This window comes from Suillus paluster (assembly GCF_016628075.1).
Source record: "Suillus paluster strain FC165 chromosome Unknown EDB91scaffold_156, whole genome shotgun sequence".
NCBI lineage: Eukaryota > Fungi > Basidiomycota > Agaricomycetes > Boletales > Suillaceae > Suillus > Suillus paluster.
Window position 1 is genome coordinate 31,361 of NW_024537716.1, and position 19,421 is coordinate 50,781.

The 19,421-nt window shown below is 50.7% G+C and overlaps 9 protein-coding genes across 9 annotated transcripts; 6 read left to right on the forward strand and 3 right to left on the reverse strand.

The window, feature by feature from the left end:
• Positions 1-1,437: 1,437 nt before the first annotated feature.
• EDB91DRAFT_1087942 (uncharacterized protein) lies at positions 1,438-2,027 on the forward strand (the record flags this gene model as incomplete). Its single annotated transcript, XM_041316317.1, has 4 exons — positions 1,438-1,471; positions 1,526-1,541; positions 1,585-1,861; positions 1,893-2,027. The coding sequence occupies 4 exons, from the start codon at positions 1,438-1,440 to the stop codon at positions 2,025-2,027; spliced, it is 462 nt and encodes a 153-aa protein (XP_041169877.1).
• A 440-nt stretch (positions 2,028-2,467) lies between these two features.
• EDB91DRAFT_185724 (uncharacterized protein) lies at positions 2,468-3,818 on the forward strand. The gene is made up of 2 exons (XM_041326362.1): positions 2,468-2,982; positions 3,566-3,818. Exons 1-2 carry the CDS (start codon positions 2,579-2,581, stop codon positions 3,693-3,695), a joined length of 534 nt encoding a protein of 177 aa, XP_041169878.1. The 5' UTR covers positions 2,468-2,578; the 3' UTR covers positions 3,696-3,818.
• Positions 3,535-4,821, forward strand: EDB91DRAFT_1173775 (uncharacterized protein; the record flags this gene model as incomplete). Its single annotated transcript, XM_041320307.1, has 2 exons — positions 3,535-4,280; positions 4,355-4,821. Coding segments are annotated over exons 1-2 (765 nt in total), but the record flags the coding sequence as incomplete, so codon positions are not given.
• Positions 4,822-6,307: 1,486 nt separating this feature from the next.
• Positions 6,308-7,118, forward strand: EDB91DRAFT_1240155 (uncharacterized protein; the record flags this gene model as incomplete). Its single annotated transcript, XM_041321968.1, has 3 exons — positions 6,308-6,919; positions 6,983-7,036; positions 7,095-7,118. The coding sequence occupies 3 exons, from the start codon at positions 6,308-6,310 to the stop codon at positions 7,116-7,118; spliced, it is 690 nt and encodes a 229-aa protein (XP_041169880.1).
• A 452-nt stretch (positions 7,119-7,570) lies between these two features.
• On the reverse strand, positions 7,571-8,381 carry EDB91DRAFT_1173777 (uncharacterized protein). The gene is made up of 3 exons (XM_041320308.1): positions 8,185-8,381; positions 7,967-8,132; positions 7,571-7,917 (listed from the first exon to the last, which is right to left on the reverse strand). Exons 2-3 carry the CDS (start codon positions 8,058-8,060, stop codon positions 7,805-7,807), a joined length of 207 nt encoding a protein of 68 aa, XP_041169881.1. The 5' UTR covers positions 8,061-8,132; positions 8,185-8,381; the 3' UTR covers positions 7,571-7,804.
• On the forward strand, positions 8,366-11,365 carry EDB91DRAFT_1173780 (uncharacterized protein). Its single transcript, XM_041320309.1, has 12 exons — positions 8,366-8,785; positions 8,838-8,916; positions 8,971-9,098; positions 9,216-9,237; positions 9,288-9,371; positions 9,422-9,633; positions 9,762-9,996; positions 10,045-10,312; positions 10,365-10,567; positions 10,623-10,691; positions 10,740-11,058; positions 11,110-11,365. Exons 1-12 carry the CDS (start codon positions 8,542-8,544, stop codon positions 11,173-11,175), a joined length of 1,929 nt encoding a protein of 642 aa, XP_041169882.1. The 5' UTR covers positions 8,366-8,541; the 3' UTR covers positions 11,176-11,365.
• A 742-nt stretch (positions 11,366-12,107) lies between these two features.
• On the forward strand, positions 12,108-16,990 carry EDB91DRAFT_186021 (ankyrin repeat-containing domain protein). Its single transcript, XM_041326363.1, has 8 exons — positions 12,108-12,683; positions 12,746-12,911; positions 12,969-13,059; positions 13,134-13,304; positions 13,360-13,384; positions 13,440-13,997; positions 14,048-14,414; positions 14,472-16,990. The coding sequence occupies exons 1-8, from the start codon at positions 12,238-12,240 to the stop codon at positions 16,977-16,979; spliced, it is 4,332 nt and encodes a 1,443-aa protein (XP_041169883.1). The 5' UTR covers positions 12,108-12,237; the 3' UTR covers positions 16,980-16,990.
• Positions 16,991-17,447: 457 nt separating this feature from the next.
• Positions 17,448-18,140, reverse strand: EDB91DRAFT_1173792 (uncharacterized protein; the record flags this gene model as incomplete). The annotated part of the gene is made up of 2 exons (XM_041320310.1): positions 17,909-18,140; positions 17,448-17,829 (listed from the first exon to the last, which is right to left on the reverse strand). A coding segment is annotated over exon 2 (209 nt), but the record flags the coding sequence as incomplete, so codon positions are not given.
• EDB91DRAFT_186101 (uncharacterized protein) lies at positions 17,588-18,382 on the reverse strand. Its single transcript, XM_041326364.1, has 2 exons — positions 18,028-18,382; positions 17,588-17,975 (listed from the first exon to the last, which is right to left on the reverse strand). The coding sequence occupies exons 1-2, from the start codon at positions 18,300-18,302 to the stop codon at positions 17,849-17,851; spliced, it is 402 nt and encodes a 133-aa protein (XP_041169885.1). The 5' UTR covers positions 18,303-18,382; the 3' UTR covers positions 17,588-17,848.
• Positions 18,383-19,421: the final 1,039 nt, after the last annotated feature.

Below are 19,421 nucleotides of genomic sequence, written 5' to 3' on the forward strand. Positions count from 1 at the left end.
TTCACAGCCCTGCTAGCCACATCCTTGTCGCTTGCAGTCTCCGTTTTCTCAGGTTCAGACCTCGCCTGAGCTGAACGTGTGACACCTCCCTCCTCGGTGAGCGAAGATATGTAACATATTTAATTAGCCCTTCCCTGATCAGTACGTTTTCGCATGGTGCTGTGCACAGACGCCAGGATCGCATTGACGCTGAGAAGCAGATCACGAGGTCACGTACATGTGTTGTATTCAGTAGACGCTCTGCACAGCTACGCATCTTGACCACAAACCATTAGTGTCGTGACAGGTAGCTTTCCTGCGTCGTTGTCTAAGCCTACGCTGACTTTCTGCTAGGCATGCCAAGCAAACCAGATCAAAAACCGAGCACGAAAGGCGACAAGCAAATACCTGGGTCGGGTCAAGATCCCGTCAAGATATTTGGAAGCCATGAGCAGACTATCACCTGCATTGCTACGTTTCCAGACGGCAAGAGAATAGCCACTGCGTCTTACGATAAGACAATACGCATCTGGAGGCTTGAAGATGGCACGGAAATAATGAAGTGGGAGGTGGAGAAAGACGTCGGCGCACTGGTGATCTCACGAAACGGGAAGCACGTGGTTAGCGCTGAGGGAGAGTACCCGACCGATGTCGAGGAACCGGAGTGTTGGCAACTATGGGTTCGCGATGCTAAGACTGGGAAGGTCGTTGCAGGTCCCTTGAATGGTCACACCGACATTGTGGAAGCTTTGGATGTTTCCTCTGATGGCGACATTCTCGCCAGTGGGTCATTCAATGGCACGGTTATATTATGGGACACCAGCACCTGGAAGACTCGAGGTGATCCCCTTCCGTGCGGCGCATGGCGCAATTGGGTCAATTGCGTCCGATTTTCTCCGTCCGGTAACCTTGGCGTTGCTACCAAAGAAGAGATCCAAATATGGGACTTGGACAGGAGGGAGTGTCTTGCTGAATTCAATGGCCACTCTGACTTTGTCAATGAGTGGAATATGTGGCTCGCCTGGACTCCCGATGGCGTCCATCTCCTCTCAGTAGGTAGTGATGATGATGTTACCATTCGCTCTTGGGATACCTCCACGTGGAAACAGGCTGGTGATCCCTGGACTGGCCGTCATGATAAGGAAGATATATTCACTAATCATATCACGTTGAACCCGGCTGGCACCCTTCTCGCATCGGTATCTGGAGATTGTACCGTCCGCTTGTGGCAGCTGCACACAGGGACAGAAGTCGCACGGTACGAGCACTCGGATGAGGTGTGTGATGTTGCGTTCTCGGTCGATGGACGCTTTCTATTCAGTGGTGGTTTGAACACAATCTCGCAATGGGAGATATCAGAGGATGTGCTTACAGCAGCGCAATTTGATTCTCTGGTCGAAAAAAATAAGGTGACTCCCCCCACTGTTAATTCACTCCACGCAAAAGCTCAGTGCTCTCATGCCAGGCTGGTTTGTCACGGGGAAAACAACAGGTATGTTTTATAACCCAACACTCGATCTGTGAACTGACTATCTATCAAGTGTAGAAAAGGTCTTCTTGATGTAGGTGGTGTTGCGATCAGTGACTAGTCCATTGTTTGATCAGACACTTACAGTCGGAGATCCCTGGCCAGCGGCGCACTAATTTTGTGAACTACGAGCGTCTCGACAGGTCTCGTGCACACGCTAATCACTATACATTGCCACGCGCTCATGCAGAAAGCTCTTCATCTTCTCGCTTGCATAATATGAGTACCTTCTTTGATGGCATTCGGCCGTCGTCAGACCAGAAGGGCAAGAACAAGGAGCGTTTACCGAGACGAAAGGAAGCCGTCGATGTCCCTTTCGGACAAGCCACATATGTTTGTTTTCTGCAATACATGGTTCGTGAGATCTGACCGCGTCCTTTTCCAGGGTGACGCTGTTGGTGTGGACGACGGAACACGACCGTATACACTCTTCTTTTGCCTCAGCTGGTTCCAGAAGAAGAAGAAGAAGCCGGATGTGCCACTGCCGGTCTATGACGTCGACCTGATGAATGATGAATAAGAGGAAGATATTGACAACGTTCCCATACCTACTGCCAGGTATCACGACCTTGTCTATTTATTCAATGGGTTTCCTGATGTAGTTGTTTCGTAGGGTCTAATTCGCCCAGCAAGAAATTGAATTAAAATCAGTGGCTAGCCAGTCACAGCAGGCAGAACCATCTCGCGCTGCAGCCACGAAGAGTTTCGATAACGCGATAATTAGGGTGTTCTGTATCTTGACCACTTTAACATACTCGCAGGCTTAGGGTCTCGCTCCTTCCTAGATCTTCTTTGGCCAGATTTCTGAATCATACTCCAATTCTTGCGTTTTCATTTCCAATTCGTAGATTCGTATCACTTCTTGCTTTGCACCTATAGGTTCTTTTCAGAGTGCACAGGATTGGATCAGCGCTGGCATGATTCATGATTCGTGATGGTTTCCTTGTGGTTTCCTTACAGTCAAGCGTGAGAAACATGGGTCATCGATAGCCTCGTGTCAGTGAACGCGGCCAAACATGTTGCGACTCTCGTAGTCCGCTGCTACCATCTCCATCTACAAATCTATCAACCATGAGTGAAACACCTCCGAAACCAAAGCCAGGCTCACTGCGCGACAGGATCGCCGCTTTCGAGAATGCTAACAAGGGTGCAGCACCCACTCCTGGGCCTGCACCACGCCCGAAGCCCTCGACCCTTCAATCATGGAAACCCAAGGTACCCTCACCTCCTCAATCGCCAGAACCAGAGCGTAAGACTGCTGGGATGTCTGCATCAGACGCGATGGAGAGCATCGGCAAGGGCGGGAGTCTCAAGGAGCGCATGGCCGCTCTCCAAGGAAAGGGTGCGTTTGGCGGCGGCGCCCCGCCCCCGATCCTCCCAAAGCCTACAGACAAACCAAAATGGAAACCACCACGACCAGTATCGCCTCCTGCGGATGATGTCGTTCCCCCAGGCGGGGTGATTGAGGCCCCAGGGTCCCCTCCCCCTGCTGCGGACGACCCTGATCCGGCTCAACTAGAAGACGAACATGAGGCTCAGCAGGATGATGCTGAGCCTGAACAAGATCCGGAGGAAGAAGAGAGGCAACGCCGTGCCGCGATCGCTGCTCGTATGGCTCGTCTTGGTGGTGCCCGAGTCGGCATGGGTCCGCCTATGTTTGCCAGGAAGCCAGCTCCCAAGAAGCCAGCGACTCCTCCACCTCAGCTCAAGCAGGAGGAGGAAGCGATCCTGCCAGATTCAGCTCCAGACGGTATGCAATTCCATCTCTAATATGTATTATGAAATAATGCTTGTGCTAGTGACTTCTCCTGCGGAAGCTCTAAACCCTCCCTCAGATGTCAAGGAAGAGGCGACTGATTCAGGCTAGTCTTCTAATTTTTGCCCTAAAGTCAGTATTAGTGACGTTCTACAGATAACTTCCTTGACCCTACACGCAAGGACTCCGATTCTTCCTCTCTCTCCATTGCTGATACCTCTTCTAACACAACGTCCGTTCGCTCAATGCCAGTACCCGCCGGTCCACGCCGCGCAGCTCCCCCACGTAAGAAGGCATACAAGTCCCCTCCTACAACCCAGCTCCCAGACGTCCCTGTACCTGCTGCAGCACCAGAAACTACTGAAGAGGCCCCAGATGCTGAGTCTACGACTGAACCTGAACCTGAACCAGAGGCCAGACCATCCGTTGTAACAGTGACGTCTCTAGAACAAGTCGAAAGTCCAGAACAAGTCCCGGTTCCGTCATCAGAGCAGATTCTTGTCATCGGCGACGTACAGAAGGAGATCGGCGACGTAGGTGTGAGTGTCGAACTTGACACAGTCGAGGTGGGCCCCGCGAATACGCTCGAAGAGGAAGATGTCCCTGTCGATGCATGTGAGCCTGAGCCTGCGCCTGCGCAGGAAGAAGAGGAGCAAGAGCTTGAGCATGATGAGCAGATGCAACAGGAACAGGATGAAGAAGAGGAAGAAGCGCGTAGGAAACGTGTAGCTGCTAAGCTTTCCCAGATGGGTGCATTTAACCCACTTGCGGGGTCCCCGCCTGTACCCCGCAGGGAATCCATCCCCTCACCTACCGCTAGACGTGACTCAGTCCCTATTTCGCCTGTACCAGTAGAAGAACCTCTCGACGTCGAAGACGAAGTCAACGTGGACCTCGAGGAAGTTGGCGAATCAATTCCCTCTCCCCCTGCTGCCCACATCCCTCCGCAGTCCCACGTCGATGATGAACCAGAAGAAGCCAAAGAAGCAAGAGAAGCAGACGAGCCCGCTTCTCGTGCTGGTGAATGCTAATTTTACCGCCTGTATTCATTTTGTAGTGTATTAATCGATCTTTGGTTGCTTTTTTTGTACCAGCCGAGTTCGACGATGAACCTCAACCTGACTTGGGCACGACTCGCCGCGTGTTGTATAACGATGAGATGGACGAACGAGAGCGATATGAGGATGATGGGGATCAGGTTTTGAATGAGCCCGAAGCTTGGGAACCTGCGTCGCAACCAGCCGAGGCACACACGTTCGGCGCTGTTATTCCACCGCCACCTCCGCTGCCGTGTCCTATTCCACAGGAAGATGAACCCGGTCAGGACGAATTTCAATCAGGCACAAGCGCTCAGGGCGAGGGGGCCGCATTAACAGATATCGTTGACTCAGCACCATTAGATGACGCGCACGAAGTCCTTACTCAAGAATTAGCCTCAGACCAGAACAAAGAAGACGACGAGATGGCCCCCGCACGTATCACACGTCCGATCCCACCCCCACCTGTTAATTTATCATCGAAGCCTTCGAATCCACCGCCATCTCCACCGCCACCACCCAGACCGCTCTATGCGCTTCAGGCTGATGAGGAGAGGCCCGAGTCGCCTGCGCCGCGGCCGGTACCTCCCCCAGTGAAGAATGGTACGTGATCATTGTGCGAGTGCTGTAAGCTGGATGGTGCTGATATCCTGGTTTGACAGTGAAAACCGCTGAGGAAAAGCCGCCTGCGCCACCCTCTCGCGTTGCTCGGCGGACGAGTGCGAGTGTCAAGTCTGTTGATATTGAGGTTTCCCCTACGACACCCCCTCGCGTTGCTCGGCGCACGAGTGCGAGTGTTAAGTCTGTGGACATGGAAGCTCCCCCTACGCCACCGCCTGTGCCGATATCTCCTCGCCCGCCGGTGCGCAGACCGACTTCTCCACCGATTATCACTGCACTCCCACTCATCGTTCCTGCACTTCCGAGTGAGGATGATGCTGATCGAGGTGAGTTGTGGTTGGCTGATGGCTGGAAATAGCTCATGGAATATCCTTTGGCAGAGTTCTCAGATGCTGAGACACCCTCTCAGCCTCAGCAGGTTCAGGAGCCTGAAGAAGAGGATGATGAATCGCTGCGCAGACGGACGATCGCAGAACGTATGGCCCGTTTAGGCGGTATTCGTTTTGGTGCACCACCAGTCCCTACACCGCTTAGTCGACCTACGTTTCCCCGTGCACCTCCCCCGACGTCTATCCCTCCTGATGAACCCGAAGTCGACGCTAACGAGCCTGTCCAGGAAGACAAAGAGACAGAAGAGGACGAGGCGGCGAGGAAGCAGCGGATCTCTGCAAAACTTGCAGGTATGGGTGGCATGCGATTTGGGATGCTGCCGCTTGGTGCCGGCGTAGCGCCTGCCACTGCCAGGCGGCTTGCATCAAGGCAAGATGATAGCGAGAATGAAGATGCAGCGCTTCCCGTACCTGCCCCCGCACGCCGACCACCGCCACCTGTCGATGTCGATTCGGAGCAGGAACAAAGCCAAACGACGTCGGATGATGGCGTGCGTATTGAAATGGAAGAGAGTGAGATTGTGGAAGTCTATTATTCAGATGCGGATGTTCGAGGGATCAGCTGAGGAAGAATCGCCGTTTCTGCCCCCGCCCCGACGGTCATCCTTGACGCTGAGGTCTGTGGATGTACTTCCGACACCTCCTCCGCGTTCGCCCCCTCCCGTTGGAAGACCTCCAATTCCTTCCATCCCCGCTAGCATACTTAACCGCCGTCCTAGCGTTGCGACGGTATCGTCCTCTAGGAAGTCCTCGGTTGACTACTCGAGCGCGTGCGAGACCCCCATACAGAAACAGCATGCGCATTCAGCCCTTTGAAGGCATCTCATCAGAGCTCGGTATCCGTCTCCAGTCAGAGTACGTGATGGTTGAGCCTGACCCAGATGCCGAGGAAGAGCCTCCTGCGCCTCCACCACGCCGTTTCAGCCGTGCTCCTCCTCGTTCAGCCCCTCCACCACCACCACCACCGCCCCCATCCGCCATCGACCCTCCTGAAGAGATGACTAGCAGTACTCAATGGGAGCTCCCGTCAATCCCCCAAGCTGCATCTGAATTTAGCGATGAAGAAGAACCAGCTTCATCCGGATTCTCAGAAGATTCGACATTTCAGGGGTCTACTCCACCATCAACTCGTAAATCCGAGTCTCGCCGTGCCTCAGCGCAGACTGCTCGTCCTGCCGACCAGGAGCTCAGCGCGGACGAGCTGATGGTGCTCTGGGGCAAGGTTGGAGTGCAGATGGTGGAGTCTGCGACAGGGCTGTTTGAGAAATCCAAACGCTCACTTGTTGGGGACGGTTCGTATGCGGGTTTTGTCCGAGCTGTCTTTGCACAAGTTCCCAATGCACAACACGTCTCAGGGGAGGGTGAAGATTGGGGGTACTTGACATATGTGCAGACGGCTGCGTCGGTGCAGCGCCGCGTCTCTGAGATTCTCCCGGGTGACGTGATTGCCTTTTGGGACGCGAAGCTCAAGGGATACAAGGGGCTTCACGCATACACTCAGACTGTTGGCATAGGGGAGAACGGGCCTCTTGTCGGCGTGGTAAGCGAGGTGGAGGGCAAAAAGAGCAAAGTTCGTGTGTGGCAGGCGAACCAGCATGTCGGTCAGCAGGTGAGTTTGCTACGAAGATGGAGGCGGATGGCAAACGGCGTGCTGACACCGAAGGCTACGCAGACTGTGGAGAATGTGAGTTATAGGTTGGAGGATTTGAAAAGTGGGCATGTCAAGGTGCGTGATCATTTTGCTTGCTTTGGGTTTTGCTGACTCTTTGTCGTTGGCTGCTTAGGTGTTCCGTGCTATGGAAGCATGAGCTTGTACGAATTTCATTTGCAGTTAATATGGAACGCAGTGTATGATACGTTCTGTTTGGTTTTCATTTACATTCGGATTCGGAACCTTCATGTATAGTTCTGCGGACTCTCCTAGGTATTCACCTGTATTCACGCATTGTTGCCTCAGCCAGAGCTGTTATAGCTACGACGTCGACGCCGTTGGTTTAAAACTCGACCACTTCCTAGTCAGCTTCGGGCGAGTTACGCTCCCATAATTAATACATAAAGGAAGCGAATTCAAGTTGTTTGTTCTCTGTCGAGCGTGACTGCACGCTTCTCCGATTCGAACAGCTGGCTACTCTGGACTCTAAACATACAAGCGTCGTGGGGTATTTGCGCCGTCCACATGAACACTTATTTATACAAAACACTTCATCATGCGAAGCTTCTTCCATCCTCACTCACAAGCCATCCTAAGACATGTGAGCAAGCACGTTAAGAGGTCGACACCAAGGGCGCTTGCTTGGACATCAGTTGTAAAGTGTGCCTTGAAAACAACCTTGTCCACACCCTCCGTCCAGATTCATTGACCCGTTCCGCCGGTGGTGTTTGCATTTTAAAATCCAGGGATACCGACGAGAAGCTCCGAAGCAACCAAACAAGGAAGAAAGACGTTTCGTGGTATGCAAACTTTGGATTATGAGGCCTATGTATGCAAAGGCGCTTACCTGATGACCAGCAGATATTCTAAGACCAGCAGTGAAAGGAAGGAAGATCTATGAGTTGAATATTTATGCAGTCGTTCATCCAGGAACCCATCAGGATCAAATTCAAGAGCTGGGGAACATTAGACGTGAAGTATTTCAGATATCCAGATCTTTCGTACCATCAGGCCCCCATAGGTCCTTTCTGTGATGCACTACAAACACAGAATAAAACACCCTGCATGGATTTATTCGAATCGAACTGAGGAATATCATACAGGGTATCAGCCGGAATGAAAATAGGGTCGCTGCCGTTGACGGCGCCACAGCGTGGCTTTACGACTTAACCTTTGAATCCATCGTCAGCAGTTCAGAAGATGAGGGTGCCAGACGAACAAACCTATAGTTGAAGGGACTGCTAGATTATCCTCGACGGCGTCATCGTAATTGTAGACACCCAGGCTGGTGGTGGATGGCAAGCTTCGTTCTCTCAAGTATGTAAGGTCAATTGCCGCGTTTGACACGTGGTCACTTGATTGTCAAATACTCTTGCAATGTTACAAATACGCATAACTGCATAACCGCCTTGAATTAAGCCCTGGTCACTAGTACTGGTCAAGTACTGGCAGGGGCTCATAAGTAAGACTTACCCACCGCCGGATGAAGTATGAGCCTCATGATCGAATTGGATCCGGATCCCTAAGCTCCCTAAAACGTTCCTTTCCACGTTACATACCACCGCTGCCTGCATAGCATCATGATTCATAACTTAAGACGCGTTTGGGCGCTACTCGGCCTTTTGAATACCCTTCTCGCTCGTGCTGGCACCCCTGCCAGACGTTCTGTTGGTGCAGCAGCAAGCGTCATGGCGTTGACGATCGTCCTGAGGTACCTCACAGCGAAACAACCGAAGCTCATAACGGACTACACGAAAGTAGCGAGGGAAGTCAATGACAATGGAGTCGAGTTTGTCGAGTGGGACTTCATCGTTGTTGGAGGAGGTATGATATATTTGTTCCATAGCTACATTTCTTATGCCCCGAACTCGTCTAGGCACAGCAGGATGTGTTCTGGCATCACGTCTCTCCGAAGACCCAAACCTGCGGGTTCTGCTCATTGAGGCTGGTGGGAGGTCAGCGTCCTTGGAGGGTTCTGTTTGCTTCAGAGATGCTGAATTTCTTCATAGCTCTCAAAATGTCATTTATAGCAAGATGCCCGCTGCGTTCTCGAAACTATTCCGTACTCGATGGGACTACAATCTTTATACCGAGCCCCAGCAGTACGCAGGCAACAAGAAAAAATATTGGCCTCGCGGTAAGTTATGTTCCTTGACTTCCAAATTGTCACGTTGATCCCCGTACGTTCAGCAAAACTCCTCGGAGGATGTGAGTGGTTGTTGTCCCGCAAAGAAAATGTTCTGATGTCCCTCAGGCTCTGCTATGAATGCCATGATGTGAGTCACACTGCAATTTCCCGTGGGCTGTTCGACTTCTACTATCCCAGGGCACAATACGGCGCGCCGTCTGATTTTGACGAATGGGCGGAAATTTGTGGCGACGAATCCTGGTCGTGGAACAACTTCAGCAAGCACGTAATTCATTCCTCATTACACCCTATCCGATAACCCCGTTTTCCAGGTATATTCGGAAGTTCGAAAAATACACCCCAGACTCGCGCTTCCCACACGTTGATCCACTTCTCCGTGGTGCTGATGGGCCCGTCGAGATTGGATACAGTGCACACTTCTGGCCGGGCTCCGAAGCCTTTGTCAAGGCGAGCATGAACGCCGGCATCCCTTTCTCGCCTGATTTCTGCACGACTAAAGGAACGAAGGGGACGAACAAGGCGAGTGTTTCTTTACAGGTTCCGCAGACTTGACGTTTTACGGTTCACTGACATCCGTCGTCCGTACGGCACAGATCAGTGAGTTTACTGGTGACCGTCAGTGTCAACAAATACTGAACGGCTGATACATAGTGACGTACATTGACAGCAAGAGCACTCGTGTATCTACCGAGTCTGCATATCTTACCAACGAGGTCCTCGCTCGTCCGAATTTGAAAGTCGTCACCTATGCCCGTGTCTCCAAGGTTCTCTTTGACACCTCCAGTGGCATCCCACGTGCAACTGGTGTTGAGTTTGCCAGTAGATCTCGTGCGGGCAAAGTCGGACCCAAGTTCATTGCGCGGGCGACCAAGGAGGTCATCGTCTGGTGCGTGACCGTTTGATATATCTTGAACAATTATTCACCTTTACATAGCGGTGGCGCCATACACTCTCCTCAGATCTTGATGCTCTCTGGCATTGGTCCAGGTGTGCAGCTGTCGCGTCACAACATCCCGATCGTGCTCGACACTGCCAGCGTTGGCGCCAACCTCGTGGATCATCCATCATTCAATCTCCGGCTTAAGGAAAAGACGGGAACGACGTTCCGCCATCTTACACCTCACAATTTGCACACAGGGCTCTTATTCATCCGCGACATTCTGCGATATGAACTGTGGGGCACTGGCCCAATCGCTTCTAACGTTGGTCAAGCCTTCCTTGGGCTCACATCGTTGGTGCTGAATAGTAGCGTAGATCGGCGAATCTGTAGCATTCCTCCGATCAGATGATCAGGTACTCTTCCCACCTACGGAGTACAGCCGTGATATCGAGGACGCCAATTCAGGTCCAGAAGCACCCGACATTGAGATTATCATGTGTGCCGCCGCAGCGCGCTTGCACAACATGGCCCTCAGCTCACATCCGAACGCATATCAATTCTTGGTCATCTTATTACGGTGAGCAATCAAAGTTTCTACCTCAAACTCAACCGAAACATCTTCGTACTGCCAGCCCCACAAGCAAAGGATCACTCCTTCTCAAGTCTGCCGATCCTTGGGATGATCCGCTTATCGACCCTAGGTAGTGTACTCTTTTCCTTCAACCTCACTCTGTACTAATTACAAGCAGCTACCTCGAAACACATCATGACATTGATGTGCTCGTTCGAGGTGTCCGCGCTGCCTTCAAAATCGCACACACAGCGCCCATGACCTCTGTCACCGACGTGGATGCCTCAGATCCTGAACTCGATCACCACTTCTCTCGTCTCAGTGACGCAGAGCTAGCTGACGTTATTCGAGACCGCGTAGAGACAGTATATCACCCGATAGGGACGTGTTCCATGGGTCCAGACGGCGTCGTGGACTCGGACTTGCGTGTTAAAGGCATTCAGGGTCTCCGAGTGTGTGATGCAAGTGTTTTCCCCAAACTGGTCTCAGGACACCCGGTGAGTGGTGAAAGCTCTGGGGGTTCCTCGTGAAAGCTGACAGAGATCCAGACTGGTGCGGTTATTGCGACAGCTGAGAAGTTGGCGGATGTTATCAAGGCTCAGTACTCATCGTAGGCCCTTGGTGGTATGTTTTCGCTATGGCAAGTACAGTGCTGAATTTCAGATTATCGGCGTTACTATTTAGTGTGAAAGAGGGACTTGCGTACCTGTATACTATACATACTCATTTATGATTTCACAATGAAGTGGGTTCTCGTGATATCTTGATCATGAATATGTTAAAATACACTCCTGGAAAGCATGCTCATTGTTCATCTGATGATCCCAAGGGGATCGCCGAGCTTATTTGCGCCATCTTCGATCACCACTTTCCTCCGTGAGGAACTTCGTAGCTGGACTCGTGACCAGCCCCTCTATGAGGCAAAGTTTGAAAAAACCTGTTTTTTTCCCGCTCAACATCCAAATTCAAAGCCAGTTTTACTAGTCCCTTCCCTCTATCGATGGCTTGCCTCATAGAGGGGCTGGTCACGAGTCTACTTCGTAGCCCCGATAATTAGTATGCAGCAGAGCCAAAGCACTCTTTCACCAACGCAAAATCAACATTCGCTGTAACGTCGCCCTCTCCGAGATGACAAAAGATAAGTATCAATAATTGTACATGTATGCTGTTTGAAGCTTGTGGGTGGTCAGCTTTTTTTTACCCTTATTTTTTTATAATCCTTGTTTATCATTTGTCCTATAGTAGACAATACATGCGGTATGTACTGTAGTGTGTATGTATGTCGATGTATATGGTATATCTAAGTCAATGGTAGGGTGGTCGACCGGTCAGCTCCTACGAGTTAATGTCTTCCAACAGGACCCCCACATCAGTGTTCAGCAAAAGGAAAGCTCCACGACAATCTCCCCTAGGTAGGCAGACAAAGTAGAAAAAAGATAGTCACTCCTCTGGGTGCTAGTAAGGCGGGCGTTTGCGTCTTGACTCTTCATATTGATACTCTGGCCTCGGATTTTTAGCCTCGTTTCACTGTTGAGTGAGTCAGACCTTACTGCACTTTACTGGAGATCTAGACACATTAACACCTGCCAGTGCGGTGAGTAGCTGACCAAGCCTCAAGGGCGCTAATATTACTCAAAGATGGTTCACGCCAACGCTTCCCGCATTTCCATCCAACAATGGCGACATGGAACATCGTGGGCGAGATTGCCAATGTCGGCGGCATTACTTCCATCGTTCAACTATCTCTGCAAGTCATCATTGCAGTAAAGAGTTATACTTCATCCGTTGCGGGGGCAGAGGCTGCACGCATGAGCCTTCACAACGAACTCCTCTCCATCAACAAAACCCTCAATGAGATATTTGTCCTCGTTCAGCAGTCCAATTCTGGCACGTCAATGACCAAAATTGACTCGTTTCCTCTGGACAGCGCATTAAAGGAGTGCGAGGAAACCTTGCGAGCTCTTCGTGATCGGATACCGGAGCGCAAGTTTCAGAAGTGGTTTGATTTACGCCAAACTTCAAGGTCAACATGGCCATTTCAACAAGCAGACATAATGAATGCTGTTGGAAAATTGGAGCGCTGTAAAAGTACCCTTCTGGTGACAATCTCCGGCGGCCTATTGTGCGTACACTGACTCGAATTGAATTTTGGCCTCAGTATCATAACATACATTTTCTCTTCAGATCAACAACGAGGGAGATCCAACATGATATGAAGGATGAGGGAGTCAAGATCAGGAAGGAAGTGACTCACAGGACAGGCGAGGTGACGAACGAGATTAAGCAAAAAATCGAAGAGGATTCAGGAGCGATTAAAGGGGAAATTACGGGCGCGAAGCAGGCGATTGTGGTATGTATCTAAATCTGAGTCACATTTTAACGACCTCTGACATGGATTGATAATAAGAATATGGTCAATGATGTCGTCGGGCGTATTATAGTAATGCAGGAGAGTGCGAAAAAGGAGCATCTCGCAAGGTTGGCATTGAAGCAACAAGGTATGTCATCTGTCCAACGAGCCTTCTCGCGTCCTATCATGCTATCGCTCATTTGTGCATTCAAATTTCACCAGAGCAATTACTACAGTGGCTGGCTGGCTTCGACTGCACTGTCAAACATGAATTCGTCTCCACGCAGCGGCAAGAAAACACGTGCACCTGGGTGTTCGAGACTGAAGCGTTCCGTGAATGGAGGACACCACCAACAGTGCAACGTACTAGTGTCTTGTGGATCAACGGCAAGCGTTAGTACTTCTCTGAACCTTTATCGCGGCCGATTTGTGACTCACTGTGCCTCAGCCGGAGCAGGAAAAACAGTGATCGCGTAAGCATTCATCTTCGTCACCAGCATGATAGATGTTGACTTATGACATATGCAGTTCTGCAATCATTAACGAGCTCATGGTCCACGGCGAAACGCTGGTGTATTTCTACTGCGACTTTCGCCAAGAAAGAACTACAGATGGAGCTATTGTTCTACGCTCACTTCTTGTCCAGTTGCTAAGAAAAGTACCCATGGAATGGAACTCGGAATTTTTTGACCTGTTTTGTAGGAAATCACAAGGGGCCGAAGCTCCCACCAACATCGACATCCTATGCGGTCTCGTCAGCAGGGCTTTGAGACTCCTTCGACGGCCCATTGCGATAATTGATGCGCTTGATGAATGTCGATGTGATGAGACGTTCCTCACACGGCTGGTTAGCACAGCAAATGAGGGTGATCTGCGACTACTCATTACCAGTAGGCCAGAGCAAGCCATTTCCGTTGCACTATCCGACTTGCCATCGTTATCATTAAGCGAATACGTCCGGTCGATCAAGAATGACATGGAGCTTCACATCGGCAAAGAAGTGGAGGCTCGTTCGAGGCTTGCGTCTCTCGCCACAGACCTGAAATACGAGATACGAAATTCACTCTTGCAACAGGCTGACGGAATGTCAGTGAATACCTACGTTTTTCTGTCGTGGCTGACTCTATTTTCCACAGGTTCAGCTGGGTGCAATGCCAATTGGATGCCATTAGTGCTTGCCGATCTGTTAAGGGAATATCAGACTCGCTCAAGAGACTCCCGAAGGGTCTTTACGAAACTTATGACAGGATTTTGCTGGAAATTCAAGAGGCTGGTCCCGATCGTAGCTCTATCGTAGAGCGGACTTTGATGTGGCTGGTCGCTGCTCTGGAACCACTCCACTTATCTCAACTTGCCGAGGCCTTGAGTATAGAGATCGGAAGCACAACTCTCAACCAGGAGCTCAGCGTGATGTGCCCAACCGATCTCCTGGAGATATGTAGTAGTCTTGTGAGCTTCGACAAGAGAACTGGTGTTGTCACTTTGTCACATTACAGTGTGCGGGTAAGGTCCATTTTTCCTTTGATAAGATCGTTCAAGTTGCTCATGTACTCATTCAAGGAATACTTAATGGCAGGCGAAAAGGCACAGAAGTACCGCCATCTACTTGAAGATGCCCACCGATATATTGCCCAGCATTGCACTCAATATCTGATCACCGATGATGTTCTTGACTCCACCCAAACGCGCCCTTTGCTGCGCTATGCACTCGATCACGGGCTTGGGGCACATATATCCTCTATCATAATCGAGGAAGACTCGGTGCTTTCTTGTCTAGAGAACCTCCCGAGGCACATGTGCATTCGATATCCTTGGAATTCCCGAGTGGCTTATTCCAATCCCTGGCAGATTTGGCTTGCTGATCCCCAAAGCATCTGTGACATTGTCATTCATTTTGGCCCCGAGTGGATGATCCAGCGGTACCTGCGAGAGCATCGAGAGTATTGGAATCATGTGCTTCAATTTGCAATTATGGGGGGGTGGACGCAGCTCGCCAATGTCGTTTTGGGCCTTGGAAGAGATGTCAATCTATCCATCACAATTGACCTAGAGACTACCACTCCTGTGATGTTTGCCCTGCGGCACAGTCCACGGGAACTCCTCGAATGCTTCCTTAGTAGAGGTGCTCGTCTCTCAGTCGATGCAATTCATAATGCGCTCGAGGACAGGCAGGATGTTGATTCTAACCTCATTTCATCGCTCATTCAGAATGGGGCGGATGTTCGTGCTACACACCCATCTTTCCAAGACAGTCCTCTCCACACTCTCTTTCGCAAGAGTGCTCAGAGTCAGGAAGTGTACCTCGATGTTACACGTGCACTAGTTGTTGCCGGGTGCGAATATCGCACCCGGGATTTGGCGGGATTGATGCCCCTCGATATTGTCGCCGTGAACTCATTACACACGGTCACGGATTACCTCCTCCAACTGTATGCTGCCGATGGGGCGGAAAACGAGCCCCTCTATCTCGCCATCAAGCGGCAGTCATTCTCTTACGTGGAGTATCTTATAGGAAGAGGTGCCTACATTCCTGCGGATGCTATCCATGTTGCACTTCAATCTACTCAAATCTATATGAGTAGAGTCGTTGCCTCACTCGTCCAGCACGGTGCAGACATTAATGCAATACATTTGGGTGCTAGCCCTCTCCACATTCTCCTCGATCACTGGACTTCGGGAAATGACTGTCTTGAGACAGCGTACATCCTCGTCGAAGCGGGGTGCAGCTTAGACGAAACTGATGAGGCAGGGAATACGCCCCTCCATCTTGCCATCCGCCGCCAGTCGCTCCCTTTTGTCGAGTATCTTATCAAAAAAGGTGCTCGCATCCCGGGGGATGCGATTCATGTTGCGATTCATCCTGCTGAGGTCAACTTAAACCCCAACGACATTTCTACAGTCATCTATGATGACGCAGATGACAATGCATTACACTTACTAGAGCACGTTGCAGATGCGGATGTGTCCAGTCCGCCGCTCACGACATTGGGTAATCGTTCTTCATTCCCGTTCCGATACTGGTCGCATGATAGCAACTGCCTAGAAATTGTCAGAGTCCTCATTGATGCGGGATGCGAACAAGATGCTGTTGACTCAGCTGGATACTCGCCCCTGGACCTGGCTATCACCCAGTCGCTCCCATGTGTCACGCAGTACTTCCTTCAAATGGGCAAGCCTGTCCATGTAAATCATCCGGTACACGTTGCGCTCAATAGCGATGTACCTACTCCATGCATCAACCCGGATATTCGTCCTGGACAGGAGCAGTGGGTCGAGCAGCTGTACGCATGGCAGACAGACTGCCGATTCCAGACCATGAGGGCCCTCATCGAAGCCGGACATGATGCCACCAGTCGATATTCAGCGGGACAAACACTACTCGGCATTGCTATCCAAAGGCGGATCCCATCTGCAGTCAACTATCTCCTCGGGAAACTTGCATGCGGACAACTCGATTCCTTCTGTGGAAGTGGACTAGAAGAGCATAATGCGGAGGTCATCATGGCATTGCTTCAGAACAGCACCCCACTCCACGCTTTGATGCGCAACGTAGTTACGGGTCCTGTTGGCATTCACGACTTCTGCTTTTCAAGCAGGGGGATCCGCGGTCCATTCTGCGAGCGCGACTGCGGGGAGATACTGCTCATTCTCATCGACGAGGGTTTTTTAGTCAATACCGAAGATTCTTCAGGAAACACACCCCTCCGTATCGCCATTCAACGCCGGCTCTTCCTCGTTATCGATTATCTTCTTCGACGGGATCCAATATGTGACGTCGGCGATGTGCTCGCCGCATTCGGCACCCAGTCGCACGTGTGGAAACGCCTTCTCCAGAAATACGTGTTGAATGTGGACCCTTTGCATACCCTGATCTCACAGATGCAGTGGGATCATGTGGTGGATGGAGACGCTAACCTAGCAATTATGAAGAGCCTCGTACAAGCTGGCTGTGATGTCAATGCGCGGGACAGCAACGGGATCACTCCTCTTCAGTATATGTGTAAGCTTGAAGTCGATCGAAGATACCCTGCGGTCACGGACTTTCTGTGCAAGGAAGGGGCGCTGTAATGGAAACGGATGTTGGGACTCACTAATTCATATAGGGTACCTTCACTCTCGAGCTCACTGTTACCATTTTTTCACACTGAACTCTTGCAACCTTCTTCCCATCTACGTACCCGACCTCTGCTCCCACACGATATCTGATAACGATAATGGAAAGAGATGCATGACATATCGTAGGGTGTCTTGTGACAAGATCCGTATCATCATCACATTTGTCGGTTAGAAGCAAGTTCATTCGCACGTCAGTCAGATTTTTTTCCGAGCTGGTCGGCATAATCGTATCATGTGGAGTCGGGACGAACCCCCACACGCACCGCTGCGTTGCGTGCGGCATGCTCGTTCCCAGAAGCATCGAAATTGCAACATCTCAAAGACCATGATACGAGCTGATGCCAATGTGCTGGGTCAACTTGTAAGTAAACTACTCCCGAAAACAGCTCAGGTGCCGCTGTTGCCTCTAATGTTACTCACCACCCGCCGATAACGACCGAAAGGAAGGCATGGTATGTAGATTCGTCTAAAACATAACCGTCAAGAGGTACATACAACCTGCAAACTGTTTAGTCTTCGCAACGGTAATACAATACAGGGATAGTTCATCTCACTATCTTCACCACATGTACCTTTCATACCGAAGCTAATTAGCTGGCTCGATCGGTGCATGTATACGATCCGTCCCCGGGCTCTCCTGACTTCCCCTCCGCAGCTTTTCCACGTATATGAATGTCAGCACCACCAGGTCCACCATATGTTCGACTGGCGAAAATATCTCTAGGTATGCCTCATGCCCTGCCTTCTTGAAACCAAGGTTCAGCGGGTGATGCCGAGCGACTTCTGTACCGTCGAGCATGAGCTGACAGTTACGCGCCGCGTTATTTAAATGGATGCTTTGGTTGAATGAGAGTAATTGAAGTGATGTGCAGCAGACTTACGGTACATTCGCGCGGGCCAATCTTCCATTTGTATAATAGTCCGTCAGGACCTTTGAAGACACGTCGCCTGAAAGACAAAGTATTGGAGCAACTGAACAGGTGATGTATAGTGCACTCACCGTCCAAGAAACCCCTTAGTCGGGATGAACTGAGATGCCAGCAAAGTCATCCCGTCATATTTGATGACAGACGAAGAAAATGTGTGCCATTCAATGTTTGCAAGGATTTCCGACGACTCCACTCTGCCAATACTGAATTCGTTTGGTACGTGCTTCTTGACGACCGTCACGCGAGTGTCGAACGAGAAGGAGGTTGAGGTCGAGTACAGTACATGTCCCTGCTCATTTGTGATCACAGTATTGCGCACATGGGGAGGTTTGAAGATGAGCTTCATCTCCGGCGTCTGCAGAGGTCGAGGATGTTAAACAGGTTTTTATCAAGTGGTGCAGTGGTGCAGGCACTACCATCGCGTTCGTGAGAGGGCCTGAGGCTGTGGGCGAAAGATATTTTTAAACTCTGCCAGCGCTAAAATCTTATGCGAACTCGAAAGGAGCTTCATACCAATAACAAGAGGTTCTTACAGCAAGATTCAGTAGGCCAACGATGATGGTGACCTGACGTAATTGTGAGCGAGAAACCCACCTTGACATTGATGCCTAGTGCTCCAAGATCGAGCGGACCAACGGTAATGTGAGCGCGCATTCGACGAATATAGGGCAACGTTAATGGAATCTATTCAAAATATATCCAAGCGGCTACATATCCCTCTACATACATACCTTCATTTATGATGACGACCCTTTTTGCCAAGTACTGCTCGCAAGACCTGCATAGACTGGTGACCAATCTGTCTAATGAGGCGAGCTCAACGACTCGCCTCATTAGACAGACTGGTCACGAGTCTAAGACCTGCATCCCATCGGCCGCCGATCCCGAATTAGAAGAAAGTGTCAGCCTCGCCTAGACCACGTTTGATGCAAGAATGTTCGATGCTTGTAAGGTGAAAGAAGCACAGAAGATACTCGGCTCACCGAAGGAAACTCAAATTTACAACTTGAATGTAACCTGCACCTATAAGTGGACTCGTATGTCTTGCCATAATTCGAGAGTCATAGATAATCATGTTGCTCCTTGTGTCGGATTGACCAACAGACGTGTTCCTACGCACTCTCGCACTTCAGCCGCTGATCCTCCACTGAGAACTCTGATTTCCGGCTTCATGAAAACCAGACGGGTTCTAGGGTGTTCGGCTGCTGTCAGTACCCTGCAAGCAGTAAGGGAATACCCACAAGATTTGATCGCCGACCTCTACACGTTTCCACCATGCCAACCGCCAACGTTTCTGGAGGATCGTTCGCCAGGGGGATGTATTGCTCTCGATACGCCTGCTGCGTCCTTCAGAGTAGTTGACATCATGGATGACAGCGAGGAGCGCAGTTTTAGAAGCGGAGATAGAAAACTGTTAATAGATCACAATGTGATCGCGCAGCCTTTAGTTGACATCATTTGGCCC